This window comes from Choloepus didactylus, chromosome 22, assembly GCF_015220235.1.
Source record: "Choloepus didactylus isolate mChoDid1 chromosome 22, mChoDid1.pri, whole genome shotgun sequence".
Classification (NCBI taxonomy): Eukaryota; Metazoa; Chordata; class Mammalia; order Pilosa; family Megalonychidae; genus Choloepus; species Choloepus didactylus.
Genome location: NC_051328.1, coordinates 23,007,961 through 23,030,831, shown reverse-complemented (window position 1 = coordinate 23,030,831; position 22,871 = coordinate 23,007,961). Strand labels below are relative to the sequence as shown.

At 38.0% G+C, this 22,871-nt stretch overlaps 1 protein-coding gene across 3 annotated transcripts in view; it reads right to left on the bottom strand.

The window, feature by feature from the left end:
• Positions 1-20,336, bottom strand: part of NFATC3 (nuclear factor of activated T cells 3) — a 163,622-nt gene extending 143,286 nt beyond the window's left edge. For 2 of the 3 annotated variants that reach the window (XM_037815881.1, XM_037815883.1), the window contains exon 1: positions 19,964-20,336. In XM_037815881.1, the coding sequence (XP_037671809.1) occupies positions 19,964-20,066 (103 nt within the window). In that variant the 5' untranslated portion in view covers positions 20,067-20,336. The remainder of the gene's footprint in view (positions 1-19,963) is intronic. The other variant, XM_037815882.1, reaches the window with a different exon arrangement.
• Positions 20,337-22,871: the final 2,535 nt, after the last annotated feature.

The window sequence follows — 22,871 nt, the reverse complement described above, 5'->3', positions numbered from 1 at the left end:
AATCAAAGAACTAAAGACAAACAATGAGACCATGGCACAGGATATAAAGGACATGAAGAAGACCCTAGAAGAGCATAAAGAAGAAATCGCAAGAGTAAATTAAAAGATAGACAATCTTATGGAAATAAAAGAAACTGTTGACCAAATTAAAAAGATTCTGGATACTCATAGTACAAGACTAGAGGAAGCTGAACAGTGAATCAGTGACCTAGAGGACGACAGAATGGAAAATGAAAGAATGGAGAAAAAAATTGACAAAATAGAAATGGACCTCAGGGATATGATAGATAATATAAAACATACAAATGTAAGACTCATTGGTGTTCCAGAAGGGGAAGAGAAGGGTAAAGGTCTAGGGAGAGTATTCAAAGAAATTGTTGGGGAAAACTTCCCAAATCTTCTAAACATCATAAATACACAAATCATAAATGCCCAGGGAACTCCAAATAGAATAAATCCAAATAAACCCACTCCGAGACACATTCTGATCAGACTGTCAAATACTGAAGAGAAGGAGCAAGTTTTGGAAGCAGCAAGAGAAAAACAATTCACCACATACAAAGGAAACAGCATAAGACTAAGTAGTGACTACTCAGCAGCCACCATGGAGGCGAAAAGGCAGTGGCACGACATATTTAAAATTCTGAGAGAAAAATTTCCAACCAAGAATTCTTTATCCAGAAAAGCTCTCCTTCAAATTTGAAGGAGAGCTTAAATTTTTCACAGAGAAACAAATGCTGAGAGGATTTGCTAAGAAGAGACCTGCCCTACATGAGATACTAAAGGGAGCCCTACCAACAGAGAAACAAAGAAAGGAGAGACAGATATGGAGAATGGTTCAGTACTAAAGAGATTCATCATGGGTACGTTAAAGGACGTTAAGAGAGAGAGGGAAAAAATATATCTGAAAAACATAAACCAAAGGATAAGATGGCTGATTAAAGAAATACCTTCCCAGTAATAACACTGAATGTAAATGGATTAAACTCCCCCAATTAAAAGATATAGATGGGCAGAATGGATAAAAAAAAAATAAACCATCAATATGTTGCATACAAGAGACTCATCTTAGACACAGGGACACAAAGAAATTGAAAGTGAAAGGATGGAAAAAATATTTCATGCAAGCTACAGCCAAAAGAAAGCAGGAGTAGCAATATTAATCTCAGAAAAAACAGACTTTAAATGCAAGAATGTTATGAGAGACAAAGAAGGCCACTACATACTAATAAAAGGGGCAATGCAACAAGAAGAAATAACAATCAAATGTTTATGCACCCAAGCAAGGTGCCACAAAATACATGAGACAAACACTGGCAAAACTAAAGGAAGCAACTGATGTTGCCACAATAATTGTGGGAGATTTCAACACATCACTCTCTCCTATAGGCAGATCAACCAGACAGAAGACCAATAAGGAAACTGAAAACCTAAACAATCTGATAAAAGAATTGGATTTAACAGACATATATAGAACATTACATCCCAAATCACAAGGATACATATTCTTCTCTAGTGCTCATGGAACTTTCTCCAGAATAGATCATATGCTGGGACGTAAAACAAGACTCAATAAATTTAAAAAACTGAAATTACTCAAAGCACATTCTCTGTCCACAATGGAATACAATTAGAAGTCAATAACCATCAGAGACTTAGAAAATTCACAAATACCTGGAGGTTAAACAACACGCTCCTAAACAATCAGTGGGTTAAAGAAGAAATAGCAAGAGAAATTGCTAAATATAGAAAGACGAATGAAAATGAGAATACAACATACCAAAACCTATGTGATGCAGCAAAAGCAGTACTGAGGGGGAAATTTATAACACTAAATGCATTAAAAAGGAAGAAAGATCTAAAATCAAAGAACTAATAGATCAACTGAAGAAGCTAAAAATGAACAGCAAATGAATCCTAAACCAAGTAGAAGAAAAGAAATCACAAGGATTAAAGCAGAAATAAATGACATAGAGAACAAAAAAAATGAGAGAATAAATAACACCAAAAGTTGGTTCTTTGAGAAGATCAACAAGATTGACAAGCCCCAGGCTAGACTGACAAAATCAAAAAAGAGAGAAGACCCATATAAACAAAATAATGAATGAGAAAGGTGACATTACTGCGCATCCCAAAGAAATTAAAAAAATTATAAGAGGATACTATGAACAACTGTATGCCAACAAACTGGATAATGTAAAGGAAATGGACAATTTCCTGGAAACATATGAACAACCTAGACTGACCAGAGAAGAAACAGAAGACCTCAACCAACCAATCACAATCAAAGAGATCCAATCAGTCATCAAAAAGCTTCCCACAAATAAATGCCCAGGGCCAGATGGCTTCACAAGGGAATTCTACCAAAATTTCCAAAAAGAACTGACACCAATCTTACTTAAACTCTTTCAAAACATCGAAGAAAATGGAACACTACCTAACTCATTTTATGAAGCTAACATCAATCTAAACCAGGCAAAGATGCTACAAAAAAGGAAAACTACAGGCCTATCTTCCTAATGAAAATAGATGCAAAAATCTTCAACAGAATACTTGCAAATCAAATCTAAAGACACATTTAAAAAATCATACACCATGACCAAGTGGGGTTCATTCCAGGCACGTAAGGATGGTTCAACATAAGAAAATCAATCAGTGTATTGCAACACATTAACAGATCAAAAGAGAAAAATCAAATGATCATCTCAATAGATGCTGAAAAAGCATTCGACAAAATCCAACATCCCTTTTTGAAAAAAACCCTTCAAAAGGTAGGAATTGAAGGAAATTTCCTCAATATGATAAACAGCATATATGAAAAACCCACAGCCAGCACAGTATTCAATCATGAGAGACTGGAAGCCTTCCCTCTAAGATCAGGGACAAGACAAAGATGCCCGCTGTCACCACTGTTATTCAACATTGTGCTGGAAGTGCTAGCCAGGGCAATCCAGTAAGACAAAGAAATAAAAGGCATCCAAATTGGAAAGGAAGAAGTAAAACTGTCATTGTTTGCAGATGGTACGATCTTATATCTGGAAAACCCTCAGAAATTGACAATACAGCTACTAGAGCTAATAAACAAATTTTGCAAAGTAGCGGGATACAAGATTAATGCACATAAGTCAGTAATGCTTCTACATGCTAGAAATGAACAAAGTGAAGAGACACTTAAGAAAAAGATACCATTTTAAATAGCAACTAAAAAAATTAAGTACCTAGGAATAAACTTAACCAAAGAGGTAAAAGACCTATACAAAGAAAACTACAGAACTCTACTAAAAGAAATAGAAGGGGACCTTAAAAGATAGAAACATATTCCATGTTCATGGATAGGAAAGCTAAATGTCATTAAGATGTCAATTCTACCCAAACTCATCTACAGATTCAATGCAATCCCAATAAAAATTCCAACAACCTATTTTGCAGACTTGGAAAAGCTAGTTAACAAATTCATTTGGAAAGGGAAGATGCCTCGAATTGCTAAAAACACTCTAAAAAAGAAAAACGAAGTGGGAGGGCTTACAATACCTGACTTTGAAGCTTATTATAAAGTCACAGTTGTCAAAACAGCATGGTACTGGCACAAAGATAAGACAAATTGATCAATGGAATCGAATTGAGAGTTCCAAGATAGACCCCTAGATCTACAGCCTACTGACACTACTGTTATTCAACACTATACTGGAAGTTCTAGCCAGAGTAATCAGGCAAGTGAAAGAAATAAAAGGGCATCCAAATTGGAAAAGAAAAAGTCAAATTATACCTATTCGCAGATGACATGATCCTATATACAGAAAATCCCCAAGAGTCCAAAAGAAAGCTAACAGAACTAATAAAAGAATTAAACAAAGTTTCAGGATACAAGATAAACATGCAGAAGTCAGTTGGCCTTACCTATACCAGTAATGAGCAATCTGGAATAGAAATCAATGAAACAATTCTAATGACAATAGCATCTAAAAGAATAAAATACCTACAAAACATTGCTGAAAGACATTAACAAAGACCTAAATAAATGGAAAGAAATCCCATGTTCTTAGATTAGAAGATAGTATTGCTAAGATTTCAAAAATGCCTAAAGCAATCTACAAGTTCAATGCAATCCCTAACAAAATTCAGTAGCCTTTTCTGCAGAAATGGAAAAGCCGATTCTCAAATTCATATGGAATTGCAAAGGGTTCCAAACAGCCAAACTGATCTTGAAAAAGAACAAAATTGGAAGACTCACACTTCCAGATTTCAAAACTTACTACAGAGCTACAAAAATTAAAACAGTATGATACTGGGCATAAGGATAATCATAATAGACCAATCAAATAGAATTGAGAGACCACAGATAAATCCACACATCTATGGCAGTAGATTTTTGACAAGGGTACCAATACACTCAATGGAAAAGAACAGTTTCTTCAACAAATGGTGTTGGAACAACTGGCAATCCACATGCAAAATGTATGAATGTGGACCCCTTCCTCTCACCATATGTTCTAGTTTGCTAATGCTGCCAGAATGCAAAACACCAGAGAAGGATTGGCTTTTAAAAAAGGGGGTTTATTTGGTTACACAGTTACAGTCTCAAGGCCATAAAGTGTCCAAGGTAACACATCAGCAATCAAGTACCTTCACTGGAGGATGGCCAATGGTGTCCGGAAAACCTCTGTTAGCTGGGAAGGCACGTGGCTGGCGTCTGCTCCAAAGTTCTGGTTTCAAAATGGCTTTCTCCCAGGACGTTCCTCTCTAGGGTGCAGTTCCTCAAAAATGTCACTCTTAGTTGCACTTGGGATATTCATCCTCTCTTAGCTTCTCTGGAGCATGAGTCTGCTTTCAACAGCCATCTTCAAACTGTCTCTCATCTGCAGCTCCTGTGCTTTCTTCAAAGTGTCCCTCTTGGCTGTAGCTCCTCTTCAAAACATCACTCACAGCTGCACTGAGTTCCCCCTGCCCATCAGCTCATTTATATGGCTCCATTGATCAACTTAGACCCACCCCGAATAGGCGGAGCAACACCTCCATGGAAATTATCCAATCAGAGTCATCACCCACATCTGGGTGGGGCGCACTCCAAAGAAACACTCAAAGAATTACAATCTAATCAACACTGATAACATCTGCTCACACAAGATTACATCAAAGATAATGGTGTTAGGGGGACACAATATATTCAAACTGGCACATCATATATAAAAATTAATTCAAAATGGATCAACAATCTAAATACAAGAGCTAAGATTATAAAACTCTTACAAGATAATATAGTGAAATATCTCCAGAACTTGTACAGGCAATGGATTTTTAGATTTTACACCAAAAGCCCAAGCAATAAAAGAAAAAATGATAAAACAAGACTTCACAAAATTACAAACTTTGTGCATCAAAGGACACTATTAAGAAAGTGCAAAGACAACTTATAGAAAGGGAGAAAATATATGAAAATCATGTTATCTGTTAAGGGTTCAATATCCAGAATATATTAAGAACTTTTATAATGCAAACACAAAAACACAACCCAATTTTAAAAAGGGTCAAACAGTTGATAGACATTTCCGTAAAGAAGATATTAACATGGCCAATTAGTACACAAAAACATGCTCAACATAATTAGCTATTAGAGAAATGCAAATTAAAACTACAGTGAGATACCACTTCACACCCAACAGGATGGCTATTTTAAAAAAACTGAAAACAACAATGGCTGACAAAGATGTGGAGAAACAGGAAACCTTGTACATTGTTGGTGGCAATGTAAAATGTTGCAGCCACTGTGGAAACAGTTTGCAGTTCCTGCGAAGTTAAACAGAATTACCATATGACCTGGCAATCACACTCCTATGTATATATACCCAAACCAAGCAGGGACTCAGACAGATATTTGTACACTAATGTTCATTACAAGGTTATTTACAACAGCCAAAAGGTGGAAACAACCCAAGTGTCCATCAACAGATGAATGGATAAACAAAATAGGGTATTATCCATACAATGGAATACATTCAACTAAAAAGAAATGAAGTGCTGGTACATGCTACAACAGGGATGAACTTGAAGATATCATATTGAGTGAAATAAGTCAGACACAACAGGACAAATACTGTATGATTTATCTTATATGAAATACTGAGAATAAGCAAATTCATAGGGACAGAAAGCAGAAGAGGGGTTACAAGGGGCAGTGGGAAAGGGGGAATGGGGAGTTACTACTAAATGAGTATGAGTTTCGGTTTGGGATGATGAAAATAGCCTGGAAAAACATAGCAGTGAAAGTTACACAGTACTGGCAATGTTGCAATGCACTTAATGCCAAAGAATTGTCCACTTAAAATGGCTAAATGATCTTTATGTTATGCATACTTTACTATAATTTTAAAAAGTTAATAAATTAATAACTTTTTTAAAAAACTTGGATGGCAGACGCTGTTCAGACAGATGCATGGTGGGAAAGGTTTCACACTGGGACTGAAAAGAGATGCATAAATTAAAGGTGATGAGCTAGATATTAGGGTGCAGAATTAGGGAAGTAAAATAGGTGGAACACAAGGAGGGAACCAGTGAGGAGGCAGGTCACAGGTTCAGAGGAATTAAAGATAACTTCAGCTGTGACTTTTAAAACTGAACTTGAAGGAATAAAACACGAAGAGAAAACTACACAAATCCAAACAAGAGGTAACCAAGACTTTGACTTTGGCCATAGGTTAGAGAGAAAGGGACAGATACAAGTTTTCAGTTAAGTGACAAAATTCAGCAACCAATTAACACAATAAAAGAATACCAATGAGCTAATTCAATAGGAAAAACTAATTTAAAAAAAAATGTGTCAAAGAAATACAGGTGGGAGAAATATGACCTAAATAACAAAGTGAATGACCTAACAGTTTTAACATAATCAGAACTATGAAACCATTTCCTAGAGTCCTGTTTTTCAAATTGAAGGCAGTAACCAACAATGAGTCATGACCAAAAACTTTTTAATACAATAAAATGTCAGAGTAATGCTCCAGTGTAAAGATTAACACTGTCTTATGTGAAACTTATATTTCAGTTATCTGTATATAAACATGTATGTGTGTACTGGGTTGAAACACAAAATGTATTTCTTACTCTGGATCATGGTCAAAAGGTTTAGAGAGTATAGTATAATGAGCCCCATATACCTATCATCTAACTTACACCATTTCTGAATGTCATTTTTATTGAACAGTCTTGACTGAAAGGAAGGGAAAACTATACAGAAGTGTATAGAAGAAAAATTATGATTCCTCAAATGACTTAAGTTGCAATAAAAAAATTTTTAAGTTTACATTTAAATAAAACTTTACATATATTTCCCCCAAAGACTTTCCTTATATAAAGGACAAGGTTAAAACTTTTATTCCCATAGTATTCAATCTGACCTCACAATTAGCAAAATATAAGACATAAATTTTAGACCATGTTTGCTCTGAAATGTTCAGAAATCTAATGAATTTACATGTCTATTATTTTTAAGAGTTAACAGCCATCAATTAAATAGTAAAACTAAAAATCCGTCTTAAAGTTATGAGCAAATTCTCTAGTTTCATTTCATCATGAATAAATTAACAAGTTCAAATGAATTTGATTAATACTTAATAAATATTAGACTGATGGATAAAAGCAACATGATCAAACATTAAAACTTTTTAAATAATTTCAGACTCTAAGTTTCTAAATGATAAGTCAATTTTTCTGACTCCCATATGGTTAATTAGAAAATATTAAAAAAAAAAAAAAACTATTCAAAAGAATAATGTAAGATCAGTTTACTTCCTATTTATGAACACCACTAATTTACCTCACCATCCCACTGCTAATACTACACAAAGGGAAAACGGGTTTTGTAAACCAGACATACCATACCTAATTTTTATTTTCCATTCATTTCTTAAATAAAAAAAGAAAAATCTTCAAGTTAAAATATTTATTTAAAAATATTCTAATATCTGAATGTGGCTAAAAGGGGAAATGTTAGGTTGTATACATGGTACTAGAATAAAAATGTTTTTAAAAACCCATGGATAGCATCATGGGATTGAGAATGCCTTCCTGACCAAAAGGAGGAAAAGAAATGAACTAAATCAAGTTTCAGTGGCTAAGAGATTTCAGAGTTGAGAGGTCATTCTGGAGATTTTTCTTATACATTACACAGATAGTCCCTTAAGTGTCTACTATTTTAGAATAGTTAGAAAAAATAACTGAAACTGTTGAACTGTAATCCAGCAGCCTTGATTCTTGATGATGACTGTATAAATATAGCTTTTATCATGTGATTGTGAAAACCCTGTGACTGACACTCCCTGGATCCAGTGTATAGGCAGATGAGTAATAAAATAACCACAAAAAATATATAAATAATAGGGGGGGAGATATGGGATATTTTGGGTATTCTTTATTTATTATTATTGTTTTTATTTTTCTTTTTTTGGAGTAATGAAAATGTTCTAAATTTGACTGTGGTAATGAATGCACAACTGATGTTACTGTGAGCCACTGATTGTATACTTTGGATGGATTATATGGTGTGTGAATATATCTCAATGAAATTGCATGTATTAAAAAAAATTGCACCAATTTATACTCCAACCAGCAGTATATGAAAAGGTCTGTTTCCACTGCCAACAGATGGGTATTATCATCTCATTGAGATTTTCATTGAGGTTATATTAAATCTATAAATTAATTTGGAAAGAAAAAAAATCCATGGAAATACACAACACAGTGTACCCTAAGTTAAACCATCAACTATAGTTAATAATACAATTATAGAAAGGTGCTTTCATCAATTGTAACAAATGTATCACACAAATGCAAGGTGTAACAACTGGGTGATACATGAGAATCCTGTAATTGAATTCCCTGTAATTAATGCATGATTCTTCTGTAAACCCACAACTTCTCTCATTCAAAAAAAAAAAAAAAAAAAAAATCTATTCCTTTGAAAATATATACAGAGAAAAGGATTTGAATAAAATAGAATAAAATCTTCAGTGGCTAAGAGATTTCAGAGTCCAGAGGTCATTCTGGAAATAGTCAAGGTCATTCTGGAGGTTACTCTTATGCAGGCTTCAGCTAGATACTGCGAACTGTCGGAGCATGCCAAGCCCTAACCAATAATATTCCCCAAAACCCTAAAGAATACCCTGGGCTCTATCTAAGACTCTACAAAAGTTTTACTATTAAGTTAATTTTTTTAGAAACTTAAAATCTCTAGATGGTTCCTATCCCAGATAAACCCTGAAACCCAAAGGTACCAGTCTCTCCAAGAGCATTAACCAGTTGCATTCCTCTACCCCGTAATTCTTCTACCACTTTTCAGCATGAAGAAATTAGAATGGTCATTGCATAAATACCTCTGAAGATTGAGAGACTGATCAAATGAGAGGGAGGAGATGTAACAGAGTAGTTAGGATTTAACCAATAATTGTCACTACTGAATCATTATAAAGATATTTCTTTTTAGTTTCTAGCATATTCTAATAGCCGGAAGGAAATACCTGAAATGGTTGAACTGCAACCCAGTTGCCTTGATTTTTGATAAAGATTGTATAACTATACAGCTTCTACTTTGTGACTGTGTGACTGTAAAACCTTGTGACTGATACCCCCTCTATCCAATGTATGAGTAGATGAGTAATACCACATGCATGGGAAAAAAATGTAGAATATCAAGTACCTAGAGATAGACAAAAGCTAGAGAAGGGGGAGTGGTTACCTAATATGTACAGAACTGTTAACAAGGTTGAACTTAAATGTTTGAGAATGTATATAAGTGATGGTAGCTCATTCTTGGGTTTATAATAGTAACATACTGTAGGTGAATTTGATTGAAAGTTGTTTAAAGTCATGTATATGAGTAAGTTCTTGCATGAACCACTACGAATGTAAAAAAGAAAATACTAGAGAGGTATATGGGAAAAAAATAGCTATTGCAAACTACAGACTACAGGTAACAGTACTATTTTACTACTCTTTCATCAACAGTAAAAAATGTACTACACCACTACTATGGGTCAACAATCAGGGGTGTTCCAGATTGCTAATGTTGCTGTTATGCAAAATACCAGAAATGGACTGGCTTTTATGAAGGGGGTTTATTTGGTTACAAATTTACAGTCGGAAGGCCATGATAATGTCCAAATTAAGGCATCAACACAAGTATACCTTCACCGAAGGAAGGCCAATGGCATGTGGAAAACCTCTGCTAGCTGGGAAGGCACATACGTGGCTGGTATCTGCTGAACCTGGGTTGTGTTCCAGCTCCTCTCTCAGCTCCTGTGCATTCTTTAAAATGTTGCTCTTGGGGCATTTTGTCCTCTCTTCATTTCTCTGGAGCAAACACTGGGCTAGCATCTCCAAAGTGTCAGCAAAAGTCTGCTTTCAGCAGCCATCTCCAAAATGTCTCTCTCAACTGCTCTCCAAAATGTCACTCTCAGTTGTTATGAGTTCCTTCTGTCTGTGAACTCTTTTATAAGACTCCAGTGATTTAATTAAGACCCACCTTGAATGGGCGGGTAACACTTTCATGGAAATAATCTAATCAAACATCTTACCCACACTTGATTGCATCACATCTCCAAGGAGACACTCAATCAATAGGTTCTAACCTAATCAACACTAATGCATCTGCCCCCACAAGATTGCATTAAAGAATATGGCATTTTGGAGGACATAATACATCCAAACTGGCACAGGGGGAGAAAAGGGATAGGAGAATATTTGGGTTTTATTATTTTATTCTTAATTCTGTTCTGAAGTAAAGAAAATATTCTAAAATTGATAAAGAGAATGTATACACAACTATGTGATGATACTATGAACCAGTGATTGTGTACTCTGGATGGTTTTATATCTCAATAAAATTGGAAATATATATATAAAATAAAATCACAGAAAACAAAGATGAATTTTGATCATAAGATCAAGAAATTGGTGACACCACCCTGAAAATCAAAAATAGTCATAACAGCCACAAGAGGGTCAGGGCAAACAGAGTGAGGGAGAATGGCCAAGTAAAATTTCCTTCAAGCCCTCTATTTCCAGTGTTTATGTCTGACAAGTTAACAGCCAGCTCAGAAATGTTCACATTATATATAGTCTTATTTCTACCTACTTCACATAATGGTGAAGCCATTCATTTAATAAATACAATATCAGGAAAAGGGACTGTCTCCATCCAGAAAATATATTAGAACCACTAGTTCAAAGTGGTTGAGAATTCTCTCTTAGGAACAGCATCATATAACATGAGAAGCACATTTTTTTCATAAGCTGTTACCTTAATTCAAAACCAAGTTTTGTACCTAAGAGTCATCACCCCCAGAGAACCTCTTTTGTTGCTCAGATAAGGCCTCTCTCTCTAAGCCACCTCAGCAGGTGGACTCACTCCCCTCTCCCTACACAGGACATGACACCCAGGGGTGTAAATCTCCCTGGCAACGTAGAACATGACTCCCGGGGATGAGCCTGGACCCAGCTTCATGCGATTGAGAATGCCTTCTTGGACCAAAAGGGGGAAGAGAAATGAAACAAAATAAAGTTTCAGTGGCTAGGAGATTTCAAACAGAATCAAGAGGTCATTCTGGAGGTTATTCTTATGCATTGTATAGCTATCCCTTTTTAGTTTTTAGTGTATTAGAATAGCTAGAAGGAAATACCTGAAACTGTTGAACTGCAACCTAGTAGCCGTGATTCTTGAAGACAACTGTGTAACTATATAGCTTATACAATGTGACTACATTTGCGAAAACTTGTGGCTCACACTCCCTTTATCCAGTGTATGGACAGATGAGTAGAAAAATGGGGACAAAAAGTAAATGAATAATAGGAGGGGATAGGGGGTGTTTTAGTTTGCTAATGCTGCCAGAATGCAAAACACCAGAAATGGATTGGCTTTTATAAAAGGGGGTTTATTTGGTTACACAGTTACAGTCTGAAGGCCATAAAGTGTCCAAGGTAATGCATCAACAATCGCATACCTTCACTGGAGGACGGCCAATGGTGTCCGGAAAACCTCTGTTAGCTGGGAAGACACGTGGCTGGTGTCTGCTCCAAAGTTCTGGTTTCAAAATGGCTTTCTCCCAGGACGTTCCTCTCTAGGGTGCAGTTCCTCAAAAATGTCACTCTTAGTTGCTCTTGGGTTGTTTGTCCTCTCTTAGCTTCTCCGGAGCAAGAGACTGCTTTCAGCAGCCGTCTTCAAACTGTCTCTCATCTGCAGCTCCTGTGCTTTCTTCAAAGTGTCCCTCTTGGCTTTAGCTCCTCTTCAAAATGTCACTCACAGCTGCACTGAGTGCCTGCTGTTTATCAGCCCATTTATATGGCACCACTGATCAAGGCCCACCCGAATGGGTGGGCCACACCTCCATGGAAATATCTCATCAGAGTTATCACCTACAGTTGGAAGGGGCACATTTCCATGCAAACAACCTAATCCAAACGTTCCAACTTAATCCCCACTAGTATGTCCGCCCCACAAGATTGCATCAAAGAATATGGCTTTTTCTGGGGGACATAATACATTCAAACCAGCACAGGGGGTATGGGATGTTTGGGATGTTCTTTTTCACTTTTATTTTTATTCTTATTTATTTCTGAATAATGAATGTGTTCAAGGGCTGAATGTGGTGATGAATGCACAACTATATGACGATACGGTGAACAACCGATTTACACTGTGGATAATTCTATGATATGTGAATATATCTCAATAAAATTTCAGGGAAAAAAAAGATTGAATGCAGAAGTACAAATGAACATCCAGCTGTTTTCTATTAAGCCAGACATTAAAGATTGGTCAAAATGCAAAACATTGCCACTCTTCTCACTAATTTCTTTAAAAAAATGAATTTATCTTTCATAAAAATATTTTATTTATGTTAATTTGCAGAGTTTGTTATTTTAAATACACATTTGTATTTATTTATTAAATAAGCTAATAAGTACAAAAAACATTTCTCATTTTTATTTCTAACACAGTAAATACTGATAATTATAGTCCACATAAACTAAAGCTCTTTGGAGTCTTTGATAATTTTTAAGAATCAACTTTTGGCCTTATTAAAGGATTAAAGGGGTCCTGAGACAAAAATTTTAAGAACCACTGGCTTAGTTCATTGTCAAATTTTGTAAATATACCATGTGTGATTGTCTAATTGTTGGGTACAGGGTTCTATATATATCTGCTACATCAGGCTTGCTAAGTGTGTTATCATCATCTATATCTTTAGTAATTTTTTTTCAATGCCCAAACTATCAATAATTCAGAGAAGTGAACTGAAATCTCTCACTTTGATGATTAATTTGTCAATTCCTCTCCATAGTTGTAATATTTAAAGATATTTGATTAAGCCCGATTGTCTGGTTTACTAGCTGTGTGACCTAGGATAATTTACTTAATCTCTCTAGCGCTTACTTTTCTCATTTGTAATATGTAGCTAATGATAGTACTACCTCACAAAATCATTGTCAATAAATATTTGATATTATTATTCTAAAAAACAAACAAACAAGGTTTATTCTTTTCTATGTACAGTGAGAGCCCTGGGATCCTTAGTGGGCAACTGGCAATAGCAACCTCTTAGCTCAGAAGCTGCACCCAGGGCTATTACCTGTTCTTTCAACTCAGAGGCCCATGCTTTCCCTTTGTGAGAACAAATGTGAAAAATCCATAAATTGTGGAAAGGTGGTGCTGGGAATATAACAAAAGAGAAGAGATATGGCTACCAATTATCATACTTGGGACAATTACTAATAAAAACCCTGAGTAGCTTTAGGATTTGAAGTGGCTTTTGAAATCTTCGGACATTCAAGCTGGTTAATTTTTCAATTTTATTAGAGGGCAGTTGGGACAATTCTATTTCTAAAATTTATACAGTAGAAGAATGGTTGTTGTGAAATGAATTCTTATGGAGACTGTTGCAACAGCAAGTCCTTAAATTAACTTCATATTGCCTTTTTTAAAAAGTAAACATTTTTCCTATCCTAATCTATTTCACCTCAAGAGATTGAATAGTTCCTGGATGGCATTTTTTTAAACTTTTTATTATGAAAATTTTAAAGCATCATTTTTTTATTGCCATTTTATTTAAGAATCTCTACTGAAAGGTTTTCAAAAAGCAATACTGAAAATATTTATATTTAAGTACAACTCACAAACTGTTTGTTCAAGTGTTCTAGCCAACAATTATCTAGATGGAAAAAAAAATGCTTTAAAAATGTGATACAAAGCAAAACATCTGTTACAGAAAAAAAAAAGTTGTAAAAGGATTAATCTGAAATTAACCCAATAATAATTCTACCTATTTTCTAATTAAAATAAAACAGTAAAGCAATGACAATTTAACTCAAAATTTTAAGATATATGAGAATTTATTTTAAGATACTGAAAAACATACTTTAAAATGTTAAAGCTCTCTCACCTGCTGCTGTAACAATAAGTCACATCAAAACTACATTTTTTTTTTAAGAAAATAAAGTCTTCAAGCTCATTCTCCAGCATACCTGGGATTTTCAGACTTTCACAGACATATAGTTCCCTTTCAATAGGAATACCAATATGTTAATTAGAACTGTCCCAGAGATTAAATTTCAGCTGTCGGTAAACTATCAATTCATAGGCCATACTACCTAAATCTTACAGGTTCAACTGTTCCTCTCTCCTGAAGTTTGCCAAATTCAGCAGACAGATGAGAACCATGCAATAAAACTATGTAAACATTACCAGAAATGCTGTACATATACACAGACTCCTGTTACATTTGAGTTAAAATGATGGCTGTTAAAAAAAGCTTGCTCTTGCTTGTGACTCTCCTAAACCTCCCTGAACAACTCACTCCTCTTAAATTCCTTGAACCTCACATGGCATGCCCATGTTACTTGAACCTCACATGGCATGCCCAGACAAATTTGATGACTTGGATTTTGTTTTAGAAGCCAGGCTTACTGCCAAGTCTGCTGTGTCTACTCCCCTGACCCACCAGGACAACTTTAGATACCTTCTTTACTTATGTTACTGCTGTGAGCAAACTACTGCTTACTATCAAATGAAGCTCAACCTACTCATGTTTCCTACTTCTTAAGAGGAATGCAACTGACTTCACTGTATTATGGCTTCCTCAACTCCACCCCTTATTTAAAACAAAATACTACCATATTGAATCATCTACAACTCAACTAGGAATACTAAGAAGGCAAGTAAAGGGCATATTAAGTTTCACAAAAATTAAGTAACACATTACCTTTTCCTAAGAGGTCTCAATTTTATATATCCATTTTTTATTTATGACTTTCTCTGACAAGAAAAATGAATCTACATTTTTCTCACCAAAAAATGTCCTTATGATCACACTTCATTAGAAAACGATGACGACAAAGAACAAGGTACAACAGCAGAGCTTGAAATATGCCTTCAATAAAAAATACAACTTTACACAAAGTTTACTGGCTGCTGCAAAAAGGCAAGTCATAATAATAAGTTGATTCTACAACTTATCCTTTAAATAAATGTCCTTAAATACAATAAGTTACAGGCCTTATTAGGTCCCCACAATTTCTTGGCAAGGTACACCCAAGTTTTAATTTTTATGTCACCTAAAAAAACTACCACAGCATTACTTCTGCTAATAATTTAGAATATACGCTAAAATATCCCTTCCGGAAAAAACAGGAAAATCTAAGAAAGAATAGACATAAAAAAAAGTTCTTACAATGATAAAGTGTTAACAAAACACTATGATATTGAAAAATATTTTTCCTCAATTTTTTCCCATATTTGCTAATCTCCATCATAAAATCTGACTAACAGCCCCAGGAGCATCTTCAACCCCCACCAGAAAAAGTGTCAAAAATAGAAAACTAAATTATTCTTCCAAGTGAAATGATGAAATGTTTGTCAATGTCTCAATCACCTAACACATATTCTCACTGAATTCAAGTCTAAAGAAAAAGCTAACGTATGATATGAAAATACGGCTCGGTAACAATCAAATCTTCCTTTACAATACCTAATGGGCTGTACAAACACACCATTAAATTTCTACAGGAAACCATATAAGCAACTTCCCTTTTTCCATGCTGATTTAAATATCCATTTATACTTAGTAATGGTTAGCAAATCAATCATCTTTCACACCACACTGAGTCAGCAGTAAACTACTTGATTCAAGAAAGTGGAAAAGCATAATTAAAAGCCAATGACCTTTAATACTTACACTTGGTAAGACATGAGAGAGGAGATAATATTGAAAGGAATAGAATAATAGAAGACTAGAATTAAGAGGATAAAAAAATGTACAAGACCAAATATTCCAACTCATCTAAACAAGACTTAAATTACTGGATCTCCCAAGATTTAAATTACTAGATCTCTCACCTGCCTCTACTCCCTCCCTTTTAATGTTTTGGTTTACAATAGAGAAGGGTCTAGGAAAGAGGAGAAAGTAAAAATTAACCAATCATCAATTTTGTTTGTTTTCTAAGAAATTATAACTACCACCACTTAATGAGCACTGAACCAGGGACTGTGCAAAGACGTTTATGTATGATCTCATTTACACAGAATAAAATAAAAACCTTGAGGAAAAATGATCTATAAAAATTGAAAATGACAAAATTAAATTATCTATAAAGAATTATAAAGAACACATTAATCAGATCTCTAAGCACTAAAAGAACACTGTAGATTAAAGACAATAAGTTAAGAAAAAGTTCAACTTTACATATGAAAAGGTTGAGTATTAAAGTACTATTTGAGAAGATTACACATATCTTATAATTTATTACAAAAATATATACAGTATCAAAGGTATATCTCTCCTCTTAAAAGGCAGCAGTAGATAAGATACTACATTGCATATACTCCTTCCAGTGACTATTCAGGACTATAAAGTTAATATTTAAATAAAAGACAAAACCCTGGGAATGAAGCTTTGAATTTGCAACATAACAATTATTATAACATCAAACTAAATTAGAAATACGCAATTAGTACACCAAAACAGAGCACCAAGAGGTACATTTTATAATGGCAAATAAAGTTAATAGAATACATTAAACAATTACCACCTATTTTAAATTCCCTATTTACTACTGAGGTTTATCTTTGCTTTGAAGCTAGGTATTAAGTTAAAAAAAAAAAAAAAGGGTACTGCTAATTTAAACAAAATTCATTTTTAACTGGAAAAATCAGAGAAGGAACTGTCCTATTTTAAAATGAAAAAATAAAGACTCCAGGGTCTTAAATTTTTTTTTAGTGGAAAAACCTCAGAACACCTCAGTAAGCAATTATCTTTTACAAGTCAGTCACAGGATTATACAGCAATGCAGCTTTCAAGGGGTCACTGTGATTGTGAAAGCCTTGAGGATCACACTCCTGTTATCCAGTTTAATATCCAATTAGAAAAAAGGGGACAAAAAACTAAATGAAAAATAGGGTGGGAGGAGGGGGACGATTTGGGTGTTCTTTTTCATTTTTATTTCTTATTCGTATTTTTATTTTTTCTGGTACAAGGAAAATGTTAAAAAAATAGATTGGGGTGATGAACGCACAACTATATGATGGTACTGTGAACAGCTGATTGTACTCCATGGATGATTGTATGGTATGTGAATATATCTCAATAAAATTGAATTAAAAAAAAAAGTCACAATACACCTCAAATCACCCAAATTGTCTTTTAACAAGCTTTGTTAGGATATTCATTAAATTCAGCCCCTTGGTTTGTCCTGACTCTCCATCCCCTCTCCCAAATATTTTTCAAAAATCTTCTCCCTGTATAGAAATTCAGATGTGATACTAGTACTTTCCAACCTTCAGAGATACAAAACCACTGCAGCCTAAAAGTACCAGAGTCCGCTGTCTTATGGAACTGACCAATAAAAACCAAACAGCTGTAACAATTCTTAACAACTTCCTCTGCCAAAAAAAGAAAGGAAAAAAAAAAAAAAGTGAGCAGTGACTCAAAACTTAAGTGGTATTTACTCAACAACTCAAATATTGGGTGCCTTTTATGTTAAAGGCACTGTGCTAGGCACTGGTATACAACTATGAAAAAGATAAAAGATACTATCCCTATCTGCATGGAACTTAACATTCCAGAGTACAAAAGAAAAGAGTACAAAAACAAGTAAACACACTGATATAACCCAATATTGATCTGAATTCTGCCAAGCAATTTTATTCTCATGGCCCACTTAACTGTATACCTCATTCTAAAAGCATGTCAATTAATCCACTCAGTTACTTCCATTTACATTCTTAAAATTATGCTTACCAAAATGAAAACTAATTTTCTGAACAAACAATTTTGGAATCTTAACTAACTGTGACTATACAACAAAACATCTTTCTCAATAGTACTTAAAAGTTACCTGTTAGGAAAAAAAATATCAGCTACTAGGTGTAGCTAGCTTTCCAATGGTATTCCGGGAGTACACACAATTCCTACTCACATGGTAGTACTCCTTTATTAATCATATATTTAATTAACACCTTTATTGATCATATATTTTGGTATAATCAAATTTGTACCCAACAGAAGTTTGCTAACTATTCACTGTTTATCTACTTTATAATGAAAATACTTATTGAATGAGATGTTTTTAATTTCTGTTAAATCCCAATAATCTAAGCACAATTCAATGCCACCCTCTCCTCAAATGCCACTGTTTCCCCCACGATTCACAGCCTGCCCAGTAGCATAGATATTTAGATCATGTCTACCCCAACTATTTCCCAAGTTCCTCGAGGGGTCTCAGCCCTTTTTGCATTCATCATAACACTACAAAGTCCTTAATAGTATCTTCAACATAATAGGTGCTCAAACAGTATCTAACATAATAGGTGCTCAAATTATATTAGTGGAATTTAAATAAAAGGCGGCCAACAAATAACTATTGTAAATTATTTATAAGGTTGAAAAAAGCATCTAACATATAAAGACTAAAAGGACTGATAAACAAGTACGGACCAGAGAATCCTTACGCCTCACGTTCAGATGTTTTTCAATACAACTCTACAGAAGCGTCTGTTGAACATCAATATGGACAATAAATAATTTACCTAATACCTGAAAAGAATAAGTAAGGATTACTCTTCTCCATCTCCTTTTTAAAGTTAGCCTGCATATGTAACAGGGAAACTGAACTTAATGAACCGCAATATTCCAAACCAGGTCACAGGAGAGCTCTAAATCCCCAGTCATCCTGTTTCTATTTCCTGATTGGTCTGACCTCCAAACATTATGGAGACCAGCCTCCCCAATTCACGATCTCCTTTAAAACATCTTCCGAGGTGAGCTTTCCCTTCAAATAAGAATTGGCTTCCAGAGCTTTCTAAAATGACGAAAAAGGCATTCCACCCTTTTTTAATCTTCTGAAAGACTGTTCAAGAAAGGAAACTCAGTTTTCAGGAAAGTGCCGTTATAGCTCTACTTCGAATCTACTGTGGGTCATAAACTTGCGCAAACGGACGTAAACAGGAAAATATTACTCTCCTAACAAGAGCGATTTAAACAAACACGTGGACGAATTTTAGAGGATCCCTACAACTTCAAGAATGCGCATCTGTTAAATAAACATGGGGAGGGGGGACTAGAATAAATGAAAAACCAGTGAGCTTCCTAACGCTTACACATCCCAGGAACATTTTTTCCGCACCACGCTGGCAAAGCAGACAACCAGACGCCACTCAGGCAGCGCCGCGACCCTCGGCCTCCCAACCCTGGGCTTCCACCGGCCACAGACGCCCCGGAGCCGAGGTCCTCACTACCTCCCTTCCAGCCAAGCCGTCGGCCACTTCCACGTCGCTGCGACCCACACGCCTCCTCAGCAATCTAAATCCACTCTTCTCGCATACACAATCGGAGTTACCAACCCCCAAACAATCAAGGACCAGGAAGGGGCACAAGCAGCGTGGGCGAGGAGGGGAGGGGACATTCCTCGGACCCGCACCCACCTGCAGGCCGCGGGCCCGAGGGCGGCGGCGCCGGCGCCCCGTCCTCGCCAAAGACGAGTTTGAAGTCGAGCTCGTCGTGGGCGCCACAGTTTGCAGTAGTCATCGGCGTGGCCCGGGCTGCTGCGGCTCCTCCTCAGGCGGCGGCGGCGGCGGCGGCTCCTCAGCGCCGCTTCATGCCGGGCCGCGCTGGCCAAGAGGTCGCGGCCCCGCGGCAAACTTTCCGGGCGGGGCCCGCGACGCCCAGCGTTCTGTTCCGAACTCAAGAGCTGGCCGCGCGCCTAGCTGCACCAGCAGTCGCCGCCACCAGTTGCCGGTGCCTAAGCCGCCACTAAAGCCTCAGCCGAGGTTCCCCGCCCCCCAAACAGTAGCCGCCAACACTGCCGCCGCCAGCGCGCTCCCGGCGCTGTGCCGCGCGCCCGGCCCCGCCCCCTGCCACGCTCATTGGGCCGGGCTGCCCATTGGCCCTGGCAACGCGGGCCAACCCCGAGGGCCCTGCCTCCAAGCCGGCCTACCGCGTGACGCCCTCTCGGGGAGGAGGCAGTCCCGTTAATACCGCGAGCTGAAGCGCCCTGCTAACCTCTTGGGAGTTGTAGTTTGGCCTCTCTGTACTCTCTTCACGACTACAGAGCCAGACTCCGGCACCCTGGTGTGGGGTCGATAATCCTGTTTGATTGGATTGTGGAGCCACCATCGGCCAATCCGAAAAGGCCCCTTTATTGGGCGGAGCTCATGTCGAGGACAGGGCGCGAGAACCCTGGGATTATGGGGGCGGTGATGGGAGGGTGCCTTGTTTATTTATTATTACTTTGTTTATTCCCGTGGCTGGATTTGGGGACGGTATCAGGACCCCGCCAAATTAACTGGACGCCACTCACACCCCCAGTCCCCATTCCCACAACCTTAATGGCGGGCCTGGCGGAGACCCGACTGAACCTCCAGCCAAACTGGGGTGTAGCCGAAGGAGACCTGGGGTGATAGACAAGTCCGGAGTTTGAAACGGCTGTCGCTGCAGACCCACCTCTGAGAGGCGGGGCCCATGCTTCGGTGGCTGCGCCTTCGTCTGCCCCGACGAGCTAGCCCCATCAGCTGCTCCCTTGAGGACAGCTTGCACTTTTGAGGCCTCGGCGAAGCCGGACTGACTGGGCGGAAAAGTCCCCGTCGTGAGTTGGTGCCACTCATAGGCTCTGTGACCTCTGCATGCTGGAGCACATCCACGAAGGCGGGAGAGATTTTACCACCGTTTTCGCTTTCCGCTCCTCCTCGGCGGGCCTGTCTTTCCCCGGACAGCCCAACAAGACGCCTCCACCTGAGGCCCTGGTGGAGGCCGCACCTGGGGACACTGAGCCTGGCTTGTTTATTTAGGGCTCCACCGAGGCGCGGAGTGGACCGGGAGTTAAGAGAGCTAGCGGTGGCACAGGGCCCGCAGGGCAAGCATCCCTAGATGCCCGTTGCCCAAGGAACCCAAGGCGCTAAACCCAAGAGGCTTGGGTCCAGGTGCAAGGCCCACAAAAAGCCCCTGAGAGAAGAGGAGAAGGCAGAGAGCCTTGCAGAGGTGTCAGTGGCTGGGCTCATATGCAACCGGGAGCCCTAGGGAGAGCTGGAAGAGGCTTTGGGTCAGGAGGGGTACTGTTCAGAGCACAGGAGACGTTTGTTCAGCTTTGGTTCATTCATTCCTTCAGTCAGGGAACTTTTCCTGCCCAGTGCTCTGTGCACAGACCTTCCGTGCTGGGCCTGGGGACGGCAGAGAAAAATCAATGGTGGGGAGGGGGTGCAGGGCAACCAGGCAGACAGATCTATAATTATTGCCCAGAGAGGTTAGGAAGGTTAGGACAGTGAGGGAGTTCAGAGAAGGTTCATAACCCCCTGGCTGCAGGGTCTGTTACAGACATGGTTAAAAATTGGAGAGACAAACAAGGGATAAGGAAGGTTGGAGATAAGAAAGTACCTGCAGTGGGCAGCAGCCAAAAATGAGGATGCATAAGTAGACAGTGCTGCAGGCTACTGCAGGGTGTCTGGAATTTATCCTGAGAGCAGCAGGGAGCCATGGGAGAGTTTAGAGCAGGGGACTTAACCTGGTCAGAATTTTGGATGCATCACTGGACAGAGGTTTAGAGGCAGGAGTTAAGAGCAGTCAAGGGAAAAAGAGCATTAGGTGGATGGAATATTCCCCCAATAAGTTGTCCTGCCTTCAAAGGATCTCCAACCTTAACGGCCTGAAATTGAAACTTGGAGCTTAAACCCTACATCAGCTCTCAGCACTCTGCCCCAAGCAAATGGCTGGCCCTCCTATTAGTATCACATGTAACATGATCCTGGATTATATGGCCACAGAAACTTGGCCAGCTCACCTCCTCCCCATAAAAGACTTAATGTAACCTTAGGATGCCCCCACCACCACCTCCCTGGTTGTCAGATTGAGAAAATAGGCCTTCACCCAGTCCCCCTATCCTCCAGACGTGATTTTACCTAAATCAGGGAGGAATGTGGAAGGAGACCCTGAGTCTGTCACCTTCACTGCTGGCAAGGGTTCACAAAGATGTAAATGGCTTGAAAAAGTCACCACTCATCAAATGATTAGGGACACAACTCTCTTCCCAGCCACGGAATACCTGGTGAACACTTGGAATGGATCATGTCTTAGCAAGGGGACTTCTGGTATGGGAGAAAACTGATAAGGGCTAGGATAGGGGTGGGCACCAGCTGCAGGGCAAGTGTCACTACCTTTGTAAGAAAAGCAGCAATGGCTGGGGGCTCTGCAGTAGATAGAACCCCAAATTGGGCCAGGCTGGTGGACAAGGCCCTGTATCCCACCTCTCCCTCCTGCGTAAATGTCAGCCAGGCCTGAAGTTTAAGGAAAGTCAGTCTCTTTAATCAGCTGCCACAATGCCTGCCCCTAAATCCCTGTGCC